The sequence below is a fragment of the Hydractinia symbiolongicarpus genome, chromosome 14 (genome assembly GCF_029227915.1).
Source record: "Hydractinia symbiolongicarpus strain clone_291-10 chromosome 14, HSymV2.1, whole genome shotgun sequence".
NCBI lineage: Eukaryota > Metazoa > Cnidaria > Hydrozoa > Anthoathecata > Hydractiniidae > Hydractinia > Hydractinia symbiolongicarpus.
The window spans coordinates 14,514,578-14,540,103 of record NC_079888.1 but is presented as its reverse complement, the minus strand read 5'-3'; the positions used below and the strand labels follow the sequence as shown (position 1 = coordinate 14,540,103).

The 25,526-nt window shown below is 40.1% G+C and overlaps 1 protein-coding gene across 1 annotated transcript in view; it reads left to right on the top strand.

Moving 5' to 3' along the window:
- Positions 1–549: 549 nt before the first annotated feature.
- The window catches only part of LOC130625457 (uncharacterized), a 30,052-nt gene continuing 5,075 nt past the window's right edge, over positions 550–25,526 (top strand). The window contains exons 1-3 of the mRNA XM_057440559.1: positions 550–1,062; positions 7,854–8,083; positions 8,519–8,651. Of these exons, the coding sequence (XP_057296542.1) occupies positions 876–1,062; positions 7,854–8,083; positions 8,519–8,651 (550 nt within the window). The 5' untranslated portion in view covers positions 550–875. The remainder of the gene's footprint in view (positions 1,063–7,853; positions 8,084–8,518; positions 8,652–25,526) is intronic.

The window sequence follows — 25,526 nt, the reverse complement described above, 5'->3', positions numbered from 1 at the left end:
AAGGTAGCATAGCTGCGCAAGTAGCGAGACGCACGCAATGCAGTATAAAACGGACGCCCGAACCCGTGGATTTTTCCACGGGCTAACGACTAGTATCTCAAAATATTATAAGTTACACCTTGTGCTATACGATCTTAACAACAGTTGCCTCGTAACTTTACTTTCCCAACTGCTATCCTTCTCTTTGTTACCAACTACAAAGTTGTTTCAACCATTATTATTCCACTGTTTTAATATTCGTTCATACTTTCTGCGTTAAATATGTGCATTGGTTTACCGTCATTACGTCGCATTATTTTCTCACCAATCATATTGTAATAGTTAGAATTACTCATCAATTCATTTGTGTTCTAACAATGGCTTTCTTGTTTTTGCGTTTCATTTATTTTGTTCTCATGCTCGACATCCGAAGTCTGGTTTGAAAATTTAATTTCGTTTCTCTTCTCTTCCCTATGTTTTCTTCCTTTTTCTTCTTGTTTTTGGCTAACTTGGTGTCTTGAATCTTAATAGTGTCATATTTCATAAAAGAAATAAGCACAAGTCAAGTTACATTGATTTTCCTTTTTATAAATTTTCCACTCACATTATCTTCTATGTAGGTCACTTTTTGCTTGCTTTTTACCGTATCATTTTAATGTGTAGTTATTAGAAAAAGCGTTATATGCAACCATTATGAGATTAAAAAACACTATTAACTACCTATTACGAATACGCTTGTGATCAATACCAATAAAGAAAGTTTATTTATAATAAAAAATGTTAAAGAAAGAGTAATTAAGAGATCATATGAATGTTTAGATGAGAAACTACAGATTCTCCTGGTACAGTTTTGTCGCTGCAATTTAGTTATAATCATTGGTTTATGAACTAGTAAAATGATTTTTTACATTATCATGTTGTGTTTACATACTTGTCATTGCATAACTGTGGCGAGAGGTGAACGAATTGAAACTGCAAAAGGAGGAGTAGCAGCATGTAGAAATACGTGTACTTGTCGAAGTCCTAGTGCAACTTTCTTTTATGTACGAGGGGAAGAAAAATGTATAGGTGCTAATGGAACAGGTTTGATTACTTAGCTTTCTTATTACGACAATATTATTAAAGGTACAAAATGACAGTATTAATCACAAATACGATAAAAAAAAGTAATGAAATATAATACTGACGGGTGTAGTGGATTTGCTTGACAGAAGATGCCAATGCAGAAAGATCAATTTATTAAACATACTGTACGGGAAATGTTAAAGAGAAAGTAAATAAATTATCATTTGAATGTGCAGACGTATCACATTAGAGACTTTGCTTTAAATTCACTGCACATTTGCTCTGTATCTTTGCCTCACTGCAATTAAATTATAATCTTTCTACGTTATCTTGTTGTGTTTACATACTTGTCATTGCATAACTGTAACGAGAGGTGAACGAATTGAAACTGCAAGGGGAGGATTAGCATGTAGAAATACATGTACTTATCAAAGTCCTACTGCAACTTTCTTTTATTTGCCAGAATATGGAAGTTGTGTAGCCGCTAATAAAACAGGTTTGACAACTTACTTAGCGTGCGACAACATTACTCAAAAAAAATAACTCATAATTTTTCCTGAAATAACTGTTGCCGTAACTTTGATCTTATTGGATTTTATCTGGATTATTCATCCACAGTCTTAGTCACCAAATTGTGCCTAAGACATCTTTTTATATCATTACGGCCTGAAAAGAACTTTAGTTAATTTATTGCCTGTGGCAAGACAATTAACATATAATCGTCAAATTTTTGGCATGTGTATATCCAACTTTAACTAATTAAAGTTGTATGTGAGATGGGTTATTTCAGTACATCCACTAGCAAACTAAAGTCTACAAAGCTATATATAATTTTATCCATTTTGAAAAGACATCTATCCGGAAAGTCGTGTTGCTATCAAATGCAAATAAAGTAAACAAATCCAAATAAAAAAGTGTCAATAGAGATGGTTATAAACTACTTGTTTATTTTTTGTACTTATTAATAAACTTACTTGTGCTTCATTTTGTTGTGCTTGCATATTTGTCCCCATGAAGCAGAATATTTTAAACAAACATCGACGCGATTTAAAGATAATGAATTTTTGTAAGGAGGCATATATTGTAACAGAAACTGCTTCTGTTCAAGAGATTAAAAACTTAATTTGTCGAATGATAATAAGTGTTAAATGCAAGAGGTGCTGGTAATGAAGACCTTTACTTTTGTCACAAACTTTGAAACTTAACCCTATTCGGTCTGGGCGAAGGCGGATTCTGCTCCTCCTGCCTTGTTTTTTTTTTCAATAACTCTTTTTGTTATGCTACATAGCCAAGTTACTTGCTGAGTTATTATGAATATCTATTAAGCACCTGCATGCTCAGTCTTTAGGGCCCATACCTCTCAAAACTTTAGATATTGACAATTACTCGAAACTAATAAATTGTTATGACATCCTTATAATCGCGAAGATTTTATTTTATTTTCGCGATTATACAGGCATTTTATAAAAACTCGTTAGGATTATTTTTAGAACTTGAAACTTACAACACAAATTCTTTGGACACAGGATTAACCAGATTGCACGTTTTTTTTTTACGTTTTTTCCCAAAATACTGGAAAATCGGAGTTTCGGGCGATTTTGGCATTTTATTTTTATGTGAGTTATGTAAAACCGGAAAGTATGTTGTATAACTTTCATTTGACCATCAGAGACTTTAACCCTATTCGGTCCGGGGGGGGGGGCGGATTCCGCCCCCCCTGAAGGTTTTTTTTTAATAACTCCTGATTGCTTTGTTATATGGCTATGATACTTACTGAGTTTCCACATTTATCTATTAGACACCTGCATGCTAATTTTTTAGGTCCCATACCTTTCAGAGGCTTTGATATTGGCCATTACTCGAAACTACCCCTAAAAATCTCTATGAAATCCTTATAATGGGAAAAATATAATAACTCCTGTTAGGATTATCCTTATAACTTGAAACTTGCAACACAACTTTGTTTCATCAAAAAGAATCATTTTGAATAATTTGAACACGTGACTAATCCGATTTCCCGATTTTGTCGGATTTTACCCGAAAATCGAAAAAAAACGGATTTTCGGGCAATTTTTGGCAAATTTTTATCCGATCCATGTAAAAACCGGAAGATATGTTAAATAACTTTTATTAAGCTTTCAGAAACTTCAAACAGAATGTAAAAATTCGCTGTAGAACAAAAGTAATTATATTTTAAGCAGATAGTGGCATTTTTAACAATTTTCAAGCTTTTGATGACGTCACAGAAAATGTGCTGACGCAAGCAAATTTTTTTTGGCGCCATTTTGTTCCTTTTATGACGTACTATAAGTGTGCCAAGTTTGATTCAATTTGAACAACCCTATGAAAAGTTATTGAGGGGGGGGGGGGCGGAATCCGCCCGGTCACAGTATGTTCGAAAAACCCCGGACCGAATAGGGTTAAAGAAACTGTTAAACTGTGTTCGATCTAGACATATTTTAAGCTTTCCATGACGTCGTAGAAATAGTGTTTCATAACGTACAAGAAGTGTGCCAAATTTAATTCCATATGGTCAAAATATGTTCGAAATACCGCGGATCAAATAGGGTTAAATGTTTCTTGTAGTAAGCGCATATGTAAATGCATCGCAGTTCTAGATGTAAACTTGTGCGAGTTAAGATAGTTAATTTCATTCTTAAATATTTAGAGTCTGCTGTTGCTCTTTATAGTCCTGATACATTCGCCTGACACTATTTCAAACATAAATTACTGTAAGTTTTAAGAAGTTAAACACTTTTTAAGAACAGAAAAAAGTTTCACGTTTAATTTGTTTTTTCTTACATACTCTACTAAAACAACACTTTATAAACAACAAGAGGCCTAAATTTCATGAAATTTTAAGCAACAAGCCATCTTTAAATGGACAAGTAAAAAGAACTTGTACAAGTTTAATACAATGCTTTCAGGTAAGGTTCCGCATAGAGTAGGATTAGTTCAAGCTCATTCCTGGGCTTCATTTATCTTCTACACATAAACTAGACTCTTAACAGAAGAGAGAATGTTTGATATAAGTGCGATGGAAAGAAGTCTTGAGAACGAAGTCGAAATAATTTGGTTACTTCATGTGGGATATTTAAGCCACTATAAACTGATTATTAAAGGGCAATCCATGTCCAAAACATCTATCCGTTCTAGCACACTTTCGCTTCTAGCACCCTTTGGACAGCGTCTCGAAATTGTCAGGTGATGGTGTCGAAGTTCTTGATGTTTAGCGCTATGTAAGGATGTGTAAAATAGTTGTTCCTATGATTATACAGGAACTAACACACAGTTGGCCTTATTTTGAAAATAGAATTGAAACAAGTACAGATATATTGAACATTATCGTCGTATAACAAAGACAAAGTATCTAGATGTCAGTTAATTTGATGACATTTTTTAGGAATTAGTTCGATATTCTCAAGAGGTTGAGAAACTAGTTGAGTTTTTGACCACGGGATCTGGTTAGATTATGTTTAGCATATAGGTATGGATGTAGAAATTAATTTATTTAAACGGGTGAGAGGATTAACATATATTGGACTACCACAACAGATAAAGGTAACAAAAGCGTAATAAACGTTAAAAACAATGAAAACAAATATTTAGATACGCAATATTATCGGCACTTTACCTACTACAATCCAAGGATACACAAAGACCAACAAAGTACAAAAACTACCTCAACAATATCAACTTTGACGGAATAGAATTCCCATTATCCATCAAAAACATGACTAGGAAAAAGAACACAACAGACTGAAAGTGAACGTGTTCGTATACGAAAAATTAATCAGCCCTATAACACTTACAGATTACGAAGAAAAGCCGCCTTCCTACTAATATCCAAGATCCAAGAAAAAGCAATTATTATTGTTAAATCAGGAACTTCCTCAAGCTAGTATCATCACGGATAAATAACCACAGGTATCCAAAATTTATATGCAAGCGTTGCATTAATTATTTTCAGGTAAAATCAAAGCTAATGTTTAACTTTAATAGTTCTATACGCGTACCTTTTGTGATACATGGTGACTTTAAATCCATCACACAAAAACTTGAATCGAATCAAGAGGTAGATAGAAAGAGCTTGTACACAACAAAGTACCAATATTACAAGCCATGCGGATTTTGCATCTACGTTGAAGGCCTAACAAAGTACAAGTTAATAGTTTATACCGGAGACGATACTGCACAGATTGTCGTCAAAAATCTGAGAGAAATAAAAAAAGGATTTAAAAATATCACACGACACCCATGTTACCAATCAAAATGACTAAAGCCGACTGGAAAAGGTATTGGAATGACGTCTGTCACATTTGCAAAAAAACAAATAGGGCACAGACGAGTTTCATTTGAGTAACCGATACATTCAACATGTGTGGGTCATAAGATCAAGACCTAACAAATATTCTTTAGAAGGATTAATCAGGACAAAAACTGTCACATTTAATAAACCATTTAAAAATCCAAGAGTAGGAGACTTCAACATGGGAAAGGTTAGAGGCCGACACATAAAAACTGCGATCTAAATAATAAGATATCATCATTCATACCAGTACAATTCCACACGGATGTGATTCTCACCTATTTTTAAACCAATTAGGAGAAATAGAAGAATACATCAGTGGCATCCCAATAAATAAGTACAGTGCATCTTATTCTCAAAAAGATACCCGTCGACAAAAAAATACATCGAACTACCTGGACAGTTTCACGTTAATGACATCATTCCTGAACAAACTATTCAGTAACCTCAATGTTGTTTCAACAGAGCGAATACACAAGTAATCATGCCGCCACACGGACGACAATCTTCAGTAGTAATAAAACCTAACCGTAAAAGTTGCAATACAATGGAATCAAAAATAACAATACAATGGTATCAAAAATGGACGTACAAAAGATGTAAAAATGACGTCAGTCGCGTGAGTCGTACGCCAGATAAAATTTGTTCATGTTGGAAAGATCTATGCCCAATGATCCAAAACTGTCCTGCTTCCAATGTCGTGTATGAGGCAACGATAACATCCGACCTCCCCAACTACGGCAAAAAAAAGTATGTTGGTCTCTGTCAAACAGCATTCAAAAAACGCTACGCGACTCACAAGACTTTATTTTACATCAAAAATACAAAGGCAGCACGACCTTGTCTATGGAGTTTTGGAGAATCATGGAGCAGAATGGAAACAAAAATATTAGTTGGAAAATCTTACAGACATCCAGATCGTTTTCCCCGGAAAGTGTTTCATGTCAGCTCTGTCAGGAGTAAAAATACCAAATTGGATTCTACTCTGACAACAATCTGCTCAATAGAAAAACAGAAATTGTGGCGAAATGCAGACACATGAACAAATTATATCTGGCTACGTACGACTCACGCGACTGACGTCATTTTTACATCTTTATTAAAAGATGTGAATTATATGGAAAGCACACAACAGAAGGGAATTATCAGTATGCAAATAACGTATAGAAAAGTTTAACTTCATGAACATGGATAAATATCTCGACCGTTATTTAAAATCCGTCCTCGACTTATTCCAGAACTTTTGAAAAATATGCATGGTAAACTACGAATTAGATCTAAATTAGTAATACAGAGCATCTGATTAATCATGGGATGCTCCGCTTCAATCATCGGTAGAACTAGAGTTCCTATCCAACGCTGACATGTTATAATTTGTTCGAAGTCAAACAGAATTAAAACTGACAAAAATACATCAGAGAATCAGGTTCAGACAATCATCTTGGATGAAATTTTACATCGACATATACACCAAACTAAGTACAAAAGCCAATAACGGGCCTGAAAAAGACTTCTTGAAATTCATAAACAGCTCAGTGTTTAGTAAATAAATGATATTATTAGGAATCGGGTAAATATTGTATTATCAAAAAACCACGCCAACAAAGTAAAGCTCTGCTAAAAACATAACTAAGACAATAATCCGCGAGAACCTATTTGCTATCCTCCTAACTCCAAAAAATACTAACTTTGGGGCGTGTATCCTAGGTGTATCCAGAATATTGATGAACGACTTTCATTACAACGTAGTGAAGAAGCCATGGACAACGATTACCTCTGCTACGAAATCCAAACATACGACTTTTGTCTCGATTTATTGGTAGATAAAGACTTTTACGAAAACTGCAACTAGAAAAACAAACATCTGAACTACGACGACACAAACAAAATGGTGTTAGGAAGGTTTAAGGATGAGTGTAGTGGGAAAAACATGAAAAATTTTGTCGGTCTAAGATCTAAGTTAATTGTATTCAAGGTTGATGGAAGTGAAAGTAAAAAGGCAAGGATGACAAGAAGAACTGCAAGAGATAAACTGTCTGTTAAAAAGAAAAAAATGCCCACAAGAAATATACGTTATAAGAAGCTACAAACATGAAATCTACACGGAAACGGTGGACAAAATCGATTATCAAAGAATCATCGCAGACGATAAAACATACTTAGGTAGATACTCTCAAAATTCGAAGGAAATATAAAGTTGACATTTCTTTTCTATAGTAAGGATCAGACTAAACTAAAAAACATCTTGGATCGGTAAAAATGTTTCCATCTAGGATATTTCGTACATATTATGACCGGGGCTTATTAATACCGCCTATTCGCCTACTTTCTAAAAATAAAAGTGATTTAATATGCTTTCCAGTTTCATAAATCACATAATCAAAATCACTGAACACTTACATAAGATATACCCAATATGACGGAATTTAAAATAACTAAAGAAAATTTATTTTATGTCTCTTCGTTCACTAAGTTTGTATCATAGGATATTCTATTGTAGGATGTTTATTAACAGTGGATGGATACACAACTGATGTTCCTTTAATAACACAGAAAATGGTCAACAAAACAATGTTTCGCATCACTAAAGATGGTGGAAATCTTTGTCCAAATACGCTAGACACAAATGGAGCATCAAGTGTAAGAATGTTAGCCCTGACAGATCAATGGGAAGTTGTTCCTACATTTATGTCAAACTCAATATTATATAGCATACCTATTGTCAAAGAGGTAAGTTGGTTTTATGCATTCACGAAGCGCCTCTTTCGAGAAAAGGGGGCACTTATTCGGATCGGCACGAAAAACAGCAATTTTACTGTGACTATTACTAACGAAGATGAAGATAAAAATATAGAAATTTCATAAAAGATACGTATTACTATTGTATTTCTTTCTTTCTTTTTTTGTATTTCTTTTTTTATTCATAAAACTTATGAGAACAAAGTTCAAAAATTTGCTTCTCAGAAAAAAAAAGCGTCCCTGCTAAATTAACCGCCGCTGCCAAATAAGCGCCCCTTTTTAAAATTAAATTTTAAAATAAGCGTCCCGCGCTTTACGTCAATTACGGTATTTACTTCCCAAACCACAGAAAACTTTCTCGCATTTGTTGGCAGTCACACAATCAGTTGATTTGTATTGATAATGACACTGTCATCATAATTCTAGGTAATGGTAAATTACCATGCAGTATGGCCTGGGTTGCTGATAAAACTTGAAGTCAGGTGTAAAGCAAGCAATGGAAACGAATACACACTACGTGAAAATTGCGTTCTATTCAAGTATGAAGGTACAGCAACGTGTAAGTAAATAACATCACGTTAAATTGAGCATCTCCGTTTTTCTTCCTTGTAAGTTCTACAATGCATAGAAAGTCTTGTAATATTAAGTAACGAAGTAATCAAAAATAGTGGCTTTAATATTTTTATCATTTGAAAACAGTACACATAACTCAAAGTTTATTGAAATTAGAAATTTATTATAAAACATATAATCTACGTTTACCAGCCCACTGTTCTTTGCACTGAGTATCGTTTACTCTGGAAAACATATAGCAAAATGAATCAGATAAATACGGAAGCTTATTAGTGCCATCTGTACTGGCCTACTTTTCAAAAAAAATTATAAGTAATTTTTTGAATTATTTTTATTTTTCCACTTGTTAAATTTTTTTTACAAGTGGTTTTGTGCATTAAGTATTTTTCCACTTGTTAATTTTTTTTACAAGTGGTTTTTTGCGTTAAGAATTTTTTCCACTTGTTAAATATTAACAAATGGTTTTCATTTTTATCCTCCACGTGGTGCTCTGTTTTCCTACCGTATTCAGTAATATTTGTTTTGGAGAGTGGCGAAGATGGCGGACGAGAGTAGTAAGTACATGGCCACAACATTTATTCGTTCATATTTGCAGTCTTCAGATTTTTACTATATAACGTAATTTTTTAGGAGAATCCTTAATAACATTTTTGTTTCATCCAAACTTTACTTACAACGAGATATTCGTTTCGTTTATTTACAAAACGCTTTACCGCAGAGGTTGAATATCACGGCTCTTCCAATTTAATTTAAATAAACAGAGCGATGGAGCGTGCCGTTAAAAAAAAACACTTAAAAAATATTAAGTGGTTGAACAAATATTTTTAAATAAAAAACCACTTAAAAAATATTAAGTGGTTGAAAAAATATTTTTTAATAAAAAACCACTTAAAAAATATTAAGTGGTTAAAAAAATATTTTTTAATAAAAAACCACTTAAAAAATATTAAGTGGTCGAAAAATATCTTTTAATAAAAAACCACTTAAAGAATATAAAGTGGTCAAAAATATTTTTTAATAAAAAGCCCCTTAAAAAATATTAAGTGGTTAAAAAAATATTTTTTAATAAAAAACCACTTAAAAAATATTAAGTGGTTAAAAAAATATTTTTTAATAAAAAACCACTTAAAAAATATTAAGTGGTTAAAAAAATATTTTTTAATAAAAAACCACTTAAAAAATATTAAGTGGTCGAAAAATATTTTTAATTTTGAACTTATGACACAGTGGTAAATTATAAAAATAGGAATAAGATGGGCTTATAATTTTGATGTAATTACGTAATTACCGCCTGTTGTGACGTAATCAAGGCAAGGGGTAATTGAATTTTTTATGTATTAATGAAAAATGCTGAAGTTTGGAGTACGCTATGTTTAGAGAAGAGGATAGAAATCGAATTGATTTTTAATTTGCGTAAAATGACGTCATTGCCACCTGTTATGTGACGTCATCAAGGACAATAAAAATCTGGTCAGTAAAATATCAATTATGGTCTGTAAATTATATATCTTTATCTGGTAATTACACATCTGAACCTAATTGTAGCATACACGTTTCATTACTATCAAATGTTTATCAACACACATAGAAAGTGGAGCTCTCTAGCGCACTTTCGACTTATCGCCGTTTTTCACTCAAAACCCCACTTTCAAGGGTCTAGCGCAGCACTGTTTCCTCGCTATATTGATCCTCTGTGCAAAGGGTCAATACCGCGGGCAATTACCGCTGTCCTGCAGCACTCTCGTACGACCGCAATGTTGTCACCCTGGTTGGGGTTTAAAAAAATCTATAATAAAGAGATGCCTTTCCTATCTGCAGAACAATTTGATGCCTTGAAATCAGAACACGAGAGTATTAAGAAGTGGCGTGATGTTCCCACTGGAATCATATTCAAAATTGAGTATGTTGAAGAGATCAAGACTAAAAAAGGTGATGCAACTGTCATCGCCTTGATCGATTGCGATGGTGAACGAATTCGAGCATGGGCAACGAGTGTACTGAGAGAAGCTTTGATAGGTCGAACAGGTCAGATGTTCATCAAATCACTTGGAAAGAAACAATCTACAAAGAATCCTGGTCAATTTTACTATGATTACGACCTTGTGGAAGTGGAAGACTAAAAAGTAATCTTTTGTGACTGGAGACAGTCACAAAAATAACGAAAAGCCTGGTTGTGCTCAGCTACATAAACAAATGGACAAACTGCGACAGGAAGCTAAGGCCTTAGGCCTCAAAGTGTACTCCACGTTGAAGCGAATAGACCTTGTTGAAGCCATATGCAAAGTCAAGTATAAGGATGCGTCGACACAAACGGATGGACCGTACTGCGAGCCTTGTGCTAAAATTGCATGGGAGAAAAATCTTGAACAATATTTGAGGGATCTCGCTAAAAAACGTGTCGTACATGATGGCGACTTGCTCATAGATCAAGATACGGAAGAAGTGATCGTTTAGTATGTCGACCAACATATTAGATCGCCTAGCGGCTCAGCACTCTGTAAGCGGGTGGAGACTCTAAGTAGCGCTGGCATACTGCGCAGATTGCAGTTTTTTAAAAATTTCATCTTTAGCTTCTTGCCTGCCTTGTGCTAGCAACTCTGCGCGTTCATTATCGTTGATGGATTTCACAGCTTTTTTCGTTCGTTGTCGAATCTGCTCCTTGAGCACCATATAGCGCTGTTTTTCCTGCATGATCTATGTAAACTCATCGTCTGAAATTATACCATCTTGGATCGCTCTGGAAATCTTATCGTATACAGTATCTAGTTTTGATTCAGCTAGGAGTTTGATGCACTCATGTTTGTGCACCTTGTGCTCTAGTCGCTTCGAGGCATTCTTCAAACCTACTTGGCCTATGCCCACTGCAAGAGCCGCGGCTTCAAGACCAATTGCTATAGGGGCTCCGAATCCGGTTGCAAGCGTGGCAATACCTGCTGCGGAGGTGATAACTGTAACGGCAATCATACCATGATCAGCATACCGAAGCCCCATTCCCCAAAACTTGAACTTTTTGTAGAGTTTTTCTCTCTCTTTGATCTCAGACCGCAGGTACTGCTCAATTTCTTCGATCTTCTTGAGTCTGTAGACCTGACTTTCTTGCTCCTGCGGAGCCGCCAGGCGATCAGGCTCCTGCTCAGGAGCACTTGGTGGTAAAGTTGGGTAAAGCTTCATTGTATCAGCCATTTATTCTATGAGTAAATGCATCGTGATTCCCACGAACGAAACATTTTTTTCATGATGATGCTCGTCCGTCAGTATGAATTCCAGTCTGTCTGTTGAGCCTTTCAAAGGAAGGTAGATTGGAGTGTCAAAACTCCATGTAAGCATGTCTCCCCATTTTAACTCTTTGGTGGGAAGCAAAGCAAGAATTTTTGATTTCTTCCCATCCAGTAGGCAATCATCTTCATTCAGCTGGGGGCAAACGAGTCTCAATCTTTGGTATACGTCAGTTTTGTAGTAGCTGTCATAGTCGCCTTTGGTAAAATACTTTTTTGCAGGGTCGTAGGGTAGCCCCATAAGCTCCTGCAGTTGTCGATGAATTACCACAGTATACCCGTCACTAACCCTAAGCCTACAGAGTCCATTTCTTAATACAAACAATTTGATCTTGTCACCTGCCTGACTGTTGACGATGGCCGCGATATCCTCGATCTTGTACAGACCGTTCATTATTGTAATTCGGGTAACAGTCTGATCAGGTCCTACTTTGCGTATTGTAAAATCGTTGTTACTGTAGAGGTTCAGCCATACGGGCCTGATACTTATCGATTTCAGGGCAATTCTCGTGTCCTGCCCTAGGTAATCGTCAAAAATTGTAGGCTTCTCTATATCCGTGACATACAGCTGTCTCATGTTTATTCTTAAAGAAACATGAACATTTATAGCTATAACCACAAGGCAAAATACAAGTCCAATAGAGGAGAATGGCCCCTCGGTGTAATTAATCTAGAACATCAAGACCTCTACGTTTCTACAGAATCGCACATTCCCGTGACCTTCTCGATGTTTACGAAATACCCTATAAAAGTCCCCACTAACCTGTTGAATGACCCGGTTAGTGTAAATTGGACCGGTCAAGCCCTTGGCTACTGGAATATACAAGTTAATTTCGCTTTTCATTGCGCTAGTACCGCCCTAGGTATATCCGCCAAACACTTGAATGGCTCCGTGCCTCTCATCAACAGTATCTTTAAATTCCACGTCTATTACCACACGCGGCGTATCCTAGCAAGAATGAAGGTACCCATGCCATACGATGACGGCTTTTCTCAATACGAGAACCCCTACTCTACATCTGGATATGCCCAGATTTGTCGTGAATATGGTGCCGACCCCAATGCCCAATACAAGTTTAAAGCTCTCATGTCTTCGCTCACAAATGGTAGATGGTGGCCGCAAGTAGATGGTGATTGGGCCAAGTTTATTATGCCTACGAGCCAAGGCCTGACATCGGAAGGTCTGTCGAAGCTTAGCGAGAGTATTCGTGTTTACGTGATTTTACTACTAGGGTCCCAAGCTGATGCCAAGGCATCCCTTATAGGTTCGGATGCTGACAATTTTACAGCGAGACAGATACTACTACAGAAATTCGAAGCCATGGTACAACGTGAGGAGAACGTAGGCCGCGATATCACCGAGTTTCAAAAGGTGCTTCAATATGCCAGGACCCCGGTGAATTTTGCCGTGATGCACCACGTGTACATGCTACCATCCGATATGAACCTGCGTATTGGTAAAATTGTGGGGTATAACAACAACATCTTGATCGCGCTGGCGAGTGCGATGATTGGCATAAGGCTAGACCTAAACAACGCTAAGCCCAGGGGCAAGCCCACACAGCCTCGGTTTTTAAAACGAGGTGCTACGCGGCAAGAAATATCGAGGTCCCTAAACCAGGGGTCTGAAAAGATGCCACCGATGCCTCAGTCAGATCTAGGAAATGGAAACCTTCGCGAGGACACCAAGGCCACCCTGGTTACTGCGGGGGTGGGTCTCATCCTAGCATATCTATGGCTTAAATAAGGGTGCTCATGCTGAGTCGCTAGGCGGTCTAATATGTTTGTCAATATACTAGATCATCTACGATAGTTTGGAACTATGTTCCGCGCTGCCTCTCTTCCCAACATATGCCAAAACAAAGCGACGGCAGCAGCGATCGCCATGTATAGATGCTTGGCTACATATTCGACAACTCTCGCAGCCACTCTGAAAAAGAACGAGACAACCGTGCCAATAATCCCTGGTAGCGCTGCACCTGCCTTACCTGCTAAGTATTTCAAAAATTTTCCAAGCCTTTCCAGCTGTTTTTGTATAAAACCCTTCCCTGCGGCACTTCCTCCTGCGCCTGTTGCGGAACCTCCACCTGTAACTGCGAGTACGATGGTGGAAATCAGTAGACCAACAGCCGAGATTATGCTTGCTATAGTAATCCCTTGCTCCTTGAACAAGATTCTAAGCTTTTCAGTTAGAGATTTATCGTCTTCTTTGATTTTCATCAGCGTTTCCTTAATTGCTTTCAGTTGGCTCTGGGTATCTGAGGAAAGTAAACCGTGTGCTTCTCGTACTGCTTCCTTTTGATCTGGGAGTCGTTCTAGCTCTTCCCTAGCCCTCGCGATATCCTCGTTCCAGATAGTTTGCTGTTCCTCTGATACTCCAGGCGTAGCTTTCTTCGTCTCAAGCCTTTTCACCTTGGCTTCTGCCTTGGCGAGATCGCTGTCATAGAAGATCATCTTGCTTTTCAGGTGCTTCAGGTTACCCCTTAGCGTTTGAAGCTCGAGGTTGAGCCCTCTTCTTTCACGCTCTGTGAAGGCTTCGCTGGCGCCAAAAGGAGTCTCTTCGATCAGGCTCTCCGTTTCATCAAGGACGTTCTCGAGCAGCGGCATCATTTCGATATCATCGGCCTTCTGTTGCTGGGCCGCTAGGCGATCAACATGAACAATCTCGTTAAGGATTTTCTGAGCCATTGCTTTACTGCCTTTGTTTGGTGTGGTATAGTCGGTAAACCCCATGGCTCGCATGCGATTTGTACCTAACCTCCTCTTTATCTCGGCAACGCTCCTTAATTCACCATGCCTTTTCGTGATTTCTATGCCATCGAAAAGAAGCTGGTTTCCTCGTGCCTCAAAATCATTATAAAATCTCGCGATTGGCTGCCCTAGCTTCTCACCAAGGTGTTCGTAAAGATCGTCGACTTTTGATTTTAATAGCTCTTCCCTCTGTCTTGTGAGGTCGCCTCGTGCCGAGCCGGATTGTTCCTGATCTTGCTGGTGATGCTCTTGCAGAGCCGCCAGGCGATCGGGCGTTATATTGGCATCAGGCCTACTGAAATCCTCGTCTAGTTCTGGCGTAAAGTCGTCTCCTTCGTATATTGGATTAATCGGCATTTATTTGAAACGAATATCAGCTAATAATAAAGCATGAGTAACATATTCGGAACTAAGCTCGATCCCTACGCGGAGATTAAAACAATGCTGGCTATGCAAGGGAAGAAGCAGCGTGTAAAAGTAAGTCATATCCCTAGTACGATTAATCAGAACGAGGACTTGTATGTTGACATTCCCAACATGGGGCAGAACGATGTAATTTTTCCAGGCAGTATCAAACTACTTTTCGATCTGGAACTTACGAGAACAAACACAAGGTGCACTATCGTTAGCAATATAGGTAAATCCTTGGTGGAAAATCTTCGTATTAATTTGAAGGATAACGAGGTGCAAAATATTAGCGACTACAGGGTGCTTGCTACCTACAAGGACCTATGGTTGCCCAAGTTTGATCGGGAAAACAACCTGATCCTAGAGGGGATCAATCCCAACGACGGTACAATCCGCGCCCTACAGGTAAAAGCGACTGATCATGTAGGCACGGATGAGGAAAAGGCGATCGTCGCAGCTTATGGCAGCACGTTTTGCGTGCCTACCGGTAAAATGTTCGAACTCACGAGGGATCTGCCGTTCTACCAGCCAGGGCTACGCGATAGGTTCCAGTTTGTGATCCATTTTGCATCATATGGTGACGTTATAAAGGATGCTGGTACCCCAGCTGTTGGAAGCACGGCAGCTAAACCACCGGATGCTGCCTACAAGATCACTGATATCGCATTGAAGTTTGACAAGGTTAATAACGAGGCCCTCGCCCTCGCTATGATGTCAAGGTATAGGAGTTTAGCGCTACCCTATGAAAGGTTACTCCGTAGCAAAGTTGTCATGATAAAAAAGGCTGATACCAGCTACAATTTGCAAATTAAGACTCCATCAAAAAGTTTAAAAGGCGTCTTATTATTGTTCGTAGACCCTGGAAAAGTGAAGGCTTACTCGGGTGCTAACGAGGTCTTCTACAACCCAAAGATCGAAAAAATCTCAATTACTGTCGAGGGTGAACCTAATGAGCTCTATACACACGCGATGTTGCCGAAAGATCACTTCGAGCAGATCGTAAACTTATTCGGTAGCCACGATTCAAAGGTGACGATTGGGCAGTTCTTCACAGAGAGATACGCCCTGTTTGTTGATTTCCGAGCATTACCTGATCATAGCCTACACGGTTCTGGAAGGCCATTAGAGAGCGTGTCAGACGGTATAACCTTGCATATGACCAAGAAAGCAGACGGAACAACAGGGGATATTAAATGCTACGTTTTCCTACTTCAAGATGCTCAGCTGAACATCTTAGATGGGTGTTTTCACTCTCTCAAATATTAAACGAAAATCCTAAAATAAAGATGGCAAGCATATTAGTACCCACGGGTGTGGCTATAATCAATGCCCTCGCGTTCTCGGGGGGCAACTATTTGATCAGTAAGCTGTCAGGCCATGGCGAGGCCGAGCGTAAAAGGCACGACAAGGCGATTGAACAACTTCAGGCAGCTCAGCAACAATGGGTAAGAGATCGGCAGGCAAAGATCGATTGGTATAGCCATCAACGAGAGCTGAAAAGGCAAGCTGGAGAGAGCTTGAAGGAGCTCGATGAAGGCATGAGAGACTATTATATTACAACGATCGAGAAGGCTCCTAAGTTATCCGACTTCTACACACCCAGCAAGCAGCAACAAGACGGCGAGCTGACGTTCATCGTAGGATCCTTAGCCCTCCTTGGTTTTGCAGTGTACAAGTTCGCCTAGACGGTGGGCGTAATCGTTTTCGACATGTCGAATATTAAAATAAACATGTCGAAACATATTCCCACAGAGAAGGAAAAATTAGACAAATTGTACTATCAGCCCACACATCTCTGGATCGGAAACGAAGCCATTGAAAAACTTGTTGAACTTAGTGGTTTGTCTATGAAAAAGGTCAAAATCTACCTTGCTCACCAGGCCTTCTGGCAGGTTCACATTCCAGGGCCAAAGGTGGTAAAACATCCTCATTACACCGTTACTGTTCCAAATGTAGTACATCAATTTGATTTGCTTAGCATGCCTCATGATCGCCTGTATGGCTCGAAATACAAATACATTCTTACAGGAATTGACATTGCCAGCAGGTTCAAAGTGGCGAGACCCCTGCGAACGAAAAAGGCTGCAGAAGTGGCCAAAATGATCGAGGACATTTACGCGAAGCCCGGAGGCAAGGCCAGGCCCTTGACGTGGCCCGAGACTGTCATGATAGATGCAGGAACCGAGTTCCTTGCAGACGTTACAAAGACCTTTCAAAAACATGACGTCAAGATCGACAGGACGGTGACAAAGTACCATCATAGACACACTGCCTTTGTGAAAAACTTCAACAAGCAGCTCGCGAGGCGTCTCTTCAAGGCTCAAGATGCTCAAGAGCTCAACGAAGAGGGAAAAGTCTCGACGATATGGGTCAAGCAACTCTACAAAATTGTGGATCAGATGAACAACACCAAAACCGCTGGAATCAAGATGAAACCTATCGATGCAGTCAAACTTGACGAGGTTCCACAAAAAGCAAGTTCCACAAAAAGCAAGCTACAAGCCTGACAAGAAGCCTCTTTCAGAAGATGGTTTCTACCGATATTTGATGCAATCTGGTGAAGAGCATGGAGATCAGAGAAGACGTGCAACAGATATGATTTGGTCGAAAAAAACGTTCCGTTTGGACCACATCGTCAACGAACCAGACAACCGAACGATGTACTACCTTGCAGATGGGTCGCCTAGCGGCTCCGCAGGAGCGCCAGAGCGTGTGTTTGTGAAAGAAGAGCTTTTGCGGGTTCCTGAAGACACGAAACTGCCTCCTGACTCGGTTAAACAATGGTAAATTTCTCGAGCCCGAGCCATTTCACAGGTTCCCCTGCTACGGGTGAACCGCTCAGTTGATACCCATAAGCGTAGTTTTTGTAATCTATCAGGGTTACAAAAAAAATCCTAGATCTCGGCAAGCTCCATCAATCTCTGATGTGTATAATTACGACCAAATCGAAAGTGCCTTGGACGTTCGGTCTGAATGAAGGGGGTCGATATCGACCCCCTTGTCTTCTGCGGTACTTTTAACCTCCCAGGCCCGCTTTACATGCTTCTCCGGTACATGTGCTTGAATAGCTTTTCTACCATCACGATTATCGTTATAGCCGACAGCTCTCCACACGTCTTTGGCTACGAGGCATTGGCCTCCTTCCTTAATGTATAAAGAACGAACTTTGCTGCCTTCGAAAAAATTACTGACCAAGGACATCTTATACACGCCAAGGCTCAACTAGGAATCAGTGAATTTTCGACTTTCCTAGTAGGGCCAAGTTTTGCTCGAAATTATCCCATACCTTCATCAAAGACCTACAGACCAGTAGGTAGTGGCGCCTGCCGCGCCTGTGGGACGAGCTAAGCAAAACCGGAAAGAGACTCATTCCACTCTCTACAAGTACGTGGGAAATAACAAGACCTACTAGCCTCCCGTTCCCATCTTCGAATGGATGGATATTAATCAAGTCCATAAACAACCTCACCGCGTTCCATATCAGATCGTCAGTCTCTGTAGAGTAGTATCGATCCAGGGCGTCTATCACTAACCTTGGAATTGCAGAAACAGGGGCAAATTCGTGAAAACCAGCGAATGCCTTAGTCGTCCTGTATTTCCCTGTCAGCACGGGTTTGCCGCCCCTGTGTTTTTCCCCGCGCATCATGATTTCATGGATAGTTTGGATTTTGTCAGGCGTGAGACGTCCGCAGCACTGCATCCATTTTAGAGCGCGCGTAAAGTTTAGCATCTGCCTTTTGAAACTTTTCGTCTTTTCGTCAAGATGGGCGTCTTCAGGATCCTGCATCAGCTTCCAGGCATCAGATGCTGAAAAGTTGGAGTCTACCTCCCCTTCGAATGTGTAGGTTCCGTACGCGAACAGGGCTTCCCACCCTTTTAGAAATTCCTCTACGTATGCGTGGTTTTTTCGCTTTCGCGAGAGTTCGGCTAGCCTTGCAGTTTTATTTAGAACATTTCGGTACTCGTCTTCGTCTACCATCCAATACTGCCTTTTCAATTTTTCCATTTTGTTAAATATCTGGCGCCAAGGCTCAACCACAGTTTTTTTGTGACTCGAAAAAAGTCACAAAATTACGAGGTCCAATAACCAACACCAAGCTGAGGAAGCTATAAATATTTTTTGCATAACTCTTCAATATCCCGAGTTGTGTTTACCAGTTTGCTGTCATCGTCATTATCCACTGCATCTATTAGTCTGGAATGGGCTCTCAAAAGACGATTTAATGACGCTCTCATTATCCATCTTTTCTTATATGTCAAGAGTCTAACCAACAATCTTGTAACTTCTAGGATGCTCCAGTCTTACGTACAAGCAAGCATGCTTGGACTTCTTGAGCTGAGCCTTGATGTTTTCCCAGTCGCTGATCATGTTTGTTTCCTCGTCGACGAGTTTCATGTCTGATCGTTCGTGGGGGTACCACATGAACAACTGTTTCTTCTGTCGTCTGAGGTTCTTCGGTAAGGCGGTATACGACTGGGTTAGTAGCCAGAGACTGTGTTTGCGATGTCTACCACTGATGGCAAGCTCAAGCAAGGGCTGTCGCTTTTTATCAAGGCTATCGTCGGCTATCATATCGTCAACGATAAACAACGTCTCTTCGCCCGCCAGCAATGACGACAGTTTTTGGATCCACTCGAACAGCTGCTCCTTAGGCTCCACCAGGAACACGTAGTCATCTTCCCACAGCGAGGACCTCTCGAGAAAGGTCTTGTTCCAGCGTAGTGTAGGGCAGAGAATGATAATGTTGTCGAAATGCTGTCTATACTCGTTCTCAAGCAAATCCAGGACACACTGCGTCTTGCCACAGCTTGTCGGTCCAGTAAAGATTGCCGTATGCGGGTCTTTGATAATGTCTAGAGTCATATTTATTCTGAGTTAGATAGTTACTTCGGAGGCATCATGGAACGCTTATACCACCATTGTTTTATCGCGTAATCGTCGAATAATATCGCTCCTGTCATATAGCCAGCGAGCTTCAAGCCGTCCTCCATGTCCATCTTGGCCCCCGGTCTAGAAACCCCCAGAGCCTTTTTCGCGCCTAGCGCCAAGACAATAGTATAGGATACTAGTCTGACAGATTCCCACAAGGAATCGTCGACTTCTTTCTGATACTCTTTGCTGCTCATTTATTATAGGTTATCGCATCTCGAAAATGTCGATTTTCGAAGGCTTTTGCTGCTGAGCCGCCAGGCGATCCGCTGACACGCGTACTCCTGCGGTGACGCTAGGCTTCTTACGTATATAATAGACTGCCACGCAAACAGTAAGAACGGCAGCGAGACCTCCAGCGACATAAAGACTGAACTTGTGAGGACTTGCGACAAGTTCCTGACCCTCTTGTGAAGTACTTTTGCCCAAGTTCTTCTGTAAGTCAGCCTTGTTCTTGCGATTATATTCAGCAAGTCTCTTGCCAGCAGCAACACGACCCTCATTCTTCTTGGTTATGACTTGGTTAGATTCACTCATTTATTTGTAAGTCGTGAGACGTACAAATTGTGAGGACTTGCGACAGGTTCCTGACCCTCTTGCGAAGTACTTTTGCCCAAGTTCTTCTGTAAGTCAGTCTTGTTCTTGCGAAGTACTTTTGCCCAAGTTCTTCTGTAAGTCAGCCTTGTTCTTGCGAAGTACTTTTGCCCAAGTTCTTCTGTAAGTCAGCCTTGTTCTTGCGGTTCCATTCAAGACAGCAGCAACACGACCCTCATTCTTTAGATTGTTCTTCACTCATTTATTTGTAAGTCGTGAGACGTACAAATTACATCAAGACGGCTTCTGCTCTGCGAAACTTGGTTCTCCTGTTGATCCATTTATTTCATCCGGAAAATCTTTTCGCAGTTTGATTTGTGCTTGACGCTCCTCGGCAATTTCGCTGAATTTTTTCCAGTCCAGATGGTTGAAAACTGTGCAAAACAGAGAGACGGGAGCGAGCCACAGCCCGCACTTTTCATACATATATGACCCTACAACTTCCATCGGAGAGTTCCTTGTGGTGAACAATTTCTCCGTTACATTACCAATCAACTCTGAAGTCGGGTTTTGAATCAGAAAGTTTGCGTTTATGTCGCTCATCATGGTCTGAAAATTGTCAACACCTGACATTTTATCCAGCAACTCAGGCGTTCACTGCTTTTTTCCCAGAGAGTTGACGAGACTCAAGTTTTGCTTGACTTTTTCCCGCTTTCTCATTGCTGGTGACGGTGTGTCTAAGACGTCTAAAATTTCATTCAGTTCTGACATAACTTTTATTAGAGAGGAAAACTTGCAGTAGACGTACAAAAAACTTACGTACAACATTACCAACAAGAGTTCAAGTATCATTTTTATTAATGCATTGTCGTGATCAAGACCATGCTGAATGCAAACAGACTGTTTGAAACAGAAAATTTTGACATTTTAAACACACTGAGACTATGTGTGTGAGATGCAAATAAATTTTTGAACCGCGAGACTCAAAACATCCATGGTTTAACATGGTCGGGATGCCACACCCTGGTGAGCAATTCTTGCTTGCAAACCAATCCAGGACTGCTTCCATGTGCAAAGGTGAACCCACCTTGAGCTTGAAGTCGCTTGTCATCATCAACACTCAGCGCAATTTTGTTCAGCTTTTCAGTGAAAATCTCGTGTTTTCGACTGGTAAATCTCAGTTGCGTGCGATACAAATTTTGATAGGTCTGCAGGCTGTTCAAATAGTCTGCGAACGTGATCTGTTTCTTGACGACACACTTCTTTGTACCTTTTGCCTTCTTTTGCACATATCCTTCGAGTGTCTTGTACGCATACATTTTTGACCTCAATGCAACAAATTCGATCATGATTTTGCCACCAAGTTCATCCTTCATTAAGCACAATTTTTTCTTGTTTTTGCCAATAGGCAAGGGACGTTTGTCTTCGGGACTGTAATTCGATGTGTCAAACCTTGATTCAACGTCACCTGCGATATCTTTATAGACATCGTCTGTTTTGATGTGGTAGACGAAACTATCTGTGTCCATGTATCAAAGCTCTGCGCCTGCACCAAACTTTGGCTTGATGTAGTCGTAGTGAAACTCATACATCGTGAGTTTGCTCAAGTCCAAGATGGAGAGGCCGAGGTAGACAGGTTTGTTCATGACGACCTTCACTTTGTTCATTTCCATTGCCACAAATTTCTTGTCAAATCTTGATGTGCTGTGATAGTTTGGAGCTGATGCGAGCTTCATCAGCTTAAAAAAGTCTTTCTCAAAATCATTTTTGGCATCCTTTCGCAGCTTTGTGTTCATGTCAATGTAGGGTTTCAGCGAAGCACTTTGCTTGAACTCAATGACTCGGTGCACCTTGGTGGGAACCAATCCATGCTGCAGTGCCTGCTGCAATTTGCGAATGTGCAGCACGTATTTTTCCTTGTCAAACACATTGCACGTCAACTTTTCACAGTCGTTGTTCAGGCGCATATTTTCAGGCAAGAATGGAAAGTCGTTGTGGAGTTTGCGCAGCTTCTTCGGGTAGTGGACATCCACTTCAAGAAAATAGCCATCATCTCCATTTTTATAATTTTCTATAAAAGCTTGAGTAAAATTGTCGAGGTCTTCACGCCACTTAAAGCCGTGTGTTGGCAGCTTTTGTGACATGGCACCTCCGTACAGATTGTTGGCATCGATGTACAGCAGATACGAGATCAACAGGTTGATATCAAACAATTCCCCCATGTACGGATTGTTTGCCTTAGCATGGCGCTTGATTGCTTGGCAAATACCACCCCTGAGCCCCTTTTCAACCATCAGTAGCATGTCGATGTCTGAGAGAAGCTCGAGCTCCTGACCCGTCACTTTTAGAGCTGCTTGCCATGCGAGGCCTGGAGCAGTGTAAAAATACGCTGGATCAAGCTCGTAGATGTTTTGACAAGTGTCTCGAAAATTTTCAAGAACGTCTGCTAAAAGAAGCGTGTCGCTCATCACGTAGAGATCGTGGTACTCCCCAAGGTTTTTGATGTTGAGAGCCTTCCACACCTTTTGAGCATGCTTGTAGTCGTTTTCGGTGATGTTTTCAAGGTTCAAGCTGCTGTAAAATTGTGCTTTTAGAGGAAGTGCTGTCTCTTCAAAACGCTCCCACGCATCCATGTATTCGTAGGGGTAAACACCCTTACGCAGCAAAAGTCTAAAGTGCTCGGCATTGCCCCTTGCATGCTTGAATGTGTTGGAAAATTTCTGCTTCATAGAATGCTCATTCAGTTCCACCGTCTTATAAGAGCGGTAACAGCTTTGACACTTGAATTGCGCCTTGTACTCTGAGTCAATCTCGATGAGTTCCATGTTGATTTGCAGTCGTTGCAGCTGACACTTTCACTGTTGGTTCCAGCTAAATTATCTACAAGGCTTGACAATAAGCTTTGCATGAACCTGCAGCTGTCGATAAACTTGATTTTGCAGGTCGTGCTGATTTCCAATTCTTTCATTTGGTTGGTTTTCTTGTTATTCTTCATCTGCTTCAGCGGTTCGTCGTCTTTTCCTTGAAATGTGACGGGGTGCTTGATGGAGAAGCTGATGTATTTTTCGCTGTTTTTACCCAGACATTCAAACTCGTGGCTTTTGAATTCCCTGGCCAGTTGCTTGGTGATAATGTGATCGTCATACCGTGAGCGATTGTGCATGACCACCGGAATCTCGTTGGGGATGCGATATTTTAGGTTGCACGAACTGTGTGCAGCTCCTCGATACTGACCAGTGTAGTGACAGTGATCTCGAACTTTGCGCATTGTGATGTCTTCGTTGTTCTTCTTGAACACTCCTTTGCAAATTAAGCATCTTTTTGCAGACTTGTGGGCTTCTTTCTCTTCGTGTGTCAACGGGATCATCTTCTTCTGTGGATGTCTGATAGCTCTATTGACTTGATCTCTAAGTCCCTTACAAAACATTTCCATGCAGTCTTTTCCACGATAGCAGTCGGATGATTCTTCAACTTCTCCATGTGCAAATTTGGTAATGAAGGCATATCCTGAAGCCACATGCTTGCTGACGTCTCTGGTGTGGGATTTTCCAGGTTCTCTATCACAACCTTGAACAGGTTCCAAGATACATTCTGTGTCTGCATAGATGACAAATGGCATTCTGAGCGACTTTTGCCCATCTTCGTGTTTGAGGACTGTTCCTTTTTTAGGCATGATAATCTCGCAAAAATCATGGTCTATGCACACTTTCATGTGATTGTCTCGTGTCTCTTGACTGCGGAATCTGTGCATGCAGTTTCGACAGTAGTTATCACCTCGATGTCTAGATGATAAACCGCGCATGAGCGCAGAGTATCTTTTAATGGCAACGTAGTGCTTTTTCCCTCCTTCTTGAATGATTAGCACATCTGCCACCTTTTTACGTGTCGTGTTGTGTTTCGAAACATATGCCTGTCTGACCTGAAAATCTTCTTCAGAAAAGTAGACATTCAACGCCAAGTTGGGGTTTTGCCTTTTAAACTTTTTCCAGTGTGTGTTGGAAGTTGGGAACTCGATGCCACTCCAATTGTACTGTTCAACAAATGGTTTGAGCTTCGAGATGCGTTGAGGATCGTTTTTGATTTCGTTGTGGTGCAGTGCTGTAATGACGGCCCATTTGAAGGACTGCTCGTCTTCATTTTTGGGATTGGTGATGCAGTGCTTTTTTCGCAGCCATTCGGGTGTCTTGAACCATGATCTGCCTCTCATAAGGTCAATCATGTGGCAGTGATACGTTATTTCCGTGATTCGCTTGAAGATGTAGTCGCTTTTTTTGAGTTTCTCCGATGTCATTTCAAAGCGTTTTAGCAGGCTTTTATACATCTCTGCGATCAATTCTTCGATGTCGCTTCCTTCTATTATTGTGACAGCTTCACTCCATATTGGTTTTGTGAACTTGTCGGAAGGATTTTTCTTGTGCACAAACTCCACCACGAGATTCAGTTGAATCTTCCAATTCTGTCTAGTGTTTTGCAAGTCTGTGATGACTTTCTCCACATGTTGTTTCTGTTGATCCAGGTACTGTTCAATACTCACCAGTTGACCTTCTGGTGTTCCTTCACTTCGGAAATGTCAATAATTACCATCAAATCCACCTTCTGTTTTAACAGCACTGTGATCCACTTCTTCCACTTGTTCTTCTTCCACAGCAGCGTCTTCAACGGTGGCTTTCAAGGCCTGACCGTAACCAAGCCTCTCCTTAGCCTTGTGGTATAATAAAGAAGCAGTTTCACGCACACTCTGCAGTCTCTCTGCGAGTGCATCACGTGTTGCTGCCACTGGTGCAGAGACAGCGCTATATAATTTACTAATTGCATTTCTAAAGAAACTCATTGCTTTATTATATGTTGGAAAATTTTCTAACGCGCTGGACATTTTATTTATGTTGTGACCCCAACCAGGGTGATAACATGTTGTTTACTCATTTGAGACATGATGTCACGTGTTTTACTCATTTGAGGTATG